Raw genomic sequence first — 2,595 nt, forward strand, 5'->3', positions numbered from 1 at the left:
CAATCTCTTTTGTTCGCCGAAACCACTTTAGTAAGAATTTTGATGATGGTCTTGTTAAATGCTTCTGCTTGCCCGTTAGCAGCAGGATTATAAGCCGTTGAAGCCAAATTCTTGATCCTGAATTTGTCACAGAATCGGGTGAAGGCTTGACTAACGAATTGGGGCTCATTGTCATGAATGACACGTCTCAGAACGCCGTACCTATATACGATGTGATGTTTTAAGAATTTAACAACGTCACTCGTTTTGACTTCTCTCAATGGGATTGCTTCTGCCCATTTAGAAAAGTAATCAGTTATCGTCAAAATGAAGCGATGTCCTTTGGAAGAGGGTGGTGTCACTGGGCCAACAATGTCCATTCCCTACGTTTTGAAAGGCCATGACGTGGTTGAAGGATGAAGATGCTCGGGTGGTCGATGCATATAATTAGCAAGTATCTGACAAGCATGGCATCGTTTGGCATAAGCAATAGCGTCTTGTACCATGTTAGGCCAATAATAACCCAATCTGCATAGTCGGTCCCACAACTTAGGACCGGGCTGATGAGCTCCGCAGATGTCGTCATGAGCCTATTTAAGGGCTTCTTTTTGCTTCTCTATTTGACAAACAGCGAAGCAAAAGTCCATCGTATGACTTTCGATATAAAATCTAGGATTGAGAATCATAGTAGAATCTAGGTGCTCGTCTACGAATAGATTCTCTTTCTTTGATGTCTTTAGGCAATAAGCCGTATAAGACATAATCTATGATCGGAAATCGCCAATCTTTAGGTTCGAGTGTTGAAGGTTCCGCTTCAACTGTGTTGATCTGCAGTGCATACTTTGATTTGAATAATTGTCTGCTTGTTACTGTGACCTGCTGGGTAGTTCTTTCAGGTAGAGCTAAGGTAGCCACAAGTGATGCCAATGCATCAGCATAGGTATTCTTGAGACGGGATACATGATCAATATAGAAGCCCTCAAAGGAATCGGCCAATGCGATTGCTGCGGTATGGTAAGGAACGAGGTCTTCATTCCTAACCTTATATTCTCCCTTCATTTGATTAACAATGAGTTGAGAATCACTGTATGCTTCTAAGCGTTTCACCCCCAACTGTTTGGCTATATCCAAGCCAACCAACAAAGCATTGTATTCCGCCATATTATTAGAACACGGCTCTGTCAAAGAAATGGCACGTGGGAGTATGTGGTTTTGGGGAGAGATAAAGACAACCCCCACTCCAGCTATAACTCGACCAGTAGAACTTATCATTGCTGCACCATCGAAGTATAATTGCCATACTTGTTCTCTAGAGACGACGTTTGCTTCATATGTCTCATCAGGTATGTCCTGGTTTAATTCGGCCTTTTCTTTTAGCGGATGATTAGCCATAAGGTCACAAATAGCCTGACCTTTCACTACTTTTTGAGGTTTGAAGTGGATGTCATATTAGGAAAGCAACAAAGCCCACCTGGCGAGTCGCCAATTCAATGCACTGGGCTGTGTCATGAATACCCAAATAGGATTGACCTGAGAAATAAAATGTATGGTTTGCCCAACCAAATAATGTCACATTTTCTGAACTGTGAAGACCAGTGCCAAACATTCCTTCTCAATAAAAGGATAACGAGGTTCAGTACCCGATAGTGTTCTACTGAGATAGTAGACGGCTTGTTCATGGTCATTTTCATCATCTTGTGTCAAGAGTCCTGCTAATGCATGATCTGTAGCCCGAATATATATCAAGAAAGGTTTACCTGACTTTGGTGCGCAAGAGTCCTGCTAATGCATGATCTGTAGCCCGAATATATATCAAGAAAGGTTTACCTGACTTTGGTGCGACCAATATCGGTCCCGAATATATATCAAGAAAGGTTTACCTGACTTTGGTGCGACCAATATCGGTGGATTGGAGAGATATTATTTAATCTCCTCGAACGCTTTCTGGCAAGCCTCGTCCCACATAAAGGATACTCCTTTCTTCATTAGTTTTGAGAATGGTTGGCATTTCCCGGATAGGTTAGAAATAAACCTGCGAATATACGCCAATCGTCCTTGTAAGCCTCGAAGCTCCTTAAGATTCCTAGGAGGTGGTAGCTCTTGATTGGCCTTGACTTTATCTGGGTCCAAACGAATTCCGTTAGCCGTGACCACGAACCCGAGAAATTTACCACTAGCCATTCCTAAGAATGACTTAGTTGGATTCATCTTGAGCTGGTGCGCCCACATAAGATCAAACATTATTTTCAAGTCGTGTAAATGGTTTCTCTTGTCACGACTTTTGACAATCAAGTCATCAACGTAACATTCCATAGTCTTTCATAGATGTTTTTGGAAGATAAAGGTCATAGCGCGTTGATAGGTGACGCTCGTATTTTTTTAACCCAAAGGGCATTACTGTATAAAAGTATATCCCTGAAGGTGTTCGAAAGGATGTATGCTTTTCATCATTAGGATACATTTTGATTTGGTTGTACCCTGAGAATCCATCCATAAAGGACATCCTCTCAAACCCACACGTATTGTCAATAATGACGTCCGTGATTGGTAACAGAAAATCATCTTTAGGACAAGCCGAATTCAAGTCACGGAAGTCGATGCACACTCGAATCTTCC

General features: G+C 42.0%; 1 protein-coding gene across 1 annotated transcript; it reads right to left on the minus strand.

Annotated features, from left to right (window-relative positions):
• LOC109839302 lies at positions 649 to 1,371 on the minus strand. The gene has a single exon (XM_020407731.1). The coding sequence runs from the start codon at positions 1,369 to 1,371 to the stop codon at positions 649 to 651; it is 723 nt and encodes a 240-aa protein (XP_020263320.1).

The sequence above is a fragment of the Asparagus officinalis genome, chromosome 4, assembly GCF_001876935.1.
Source record: "Asparagus officinalis chromosome 4, Aspof.V1, whole genome shotgun sequence".
NCBI classification, from domain to species: Eukaryota; Viridiplantae; Streptophyta; class Magnoliopsida; order Asparagales; family Asparagaceae; genus Asparagus; species Asparagus officinalis.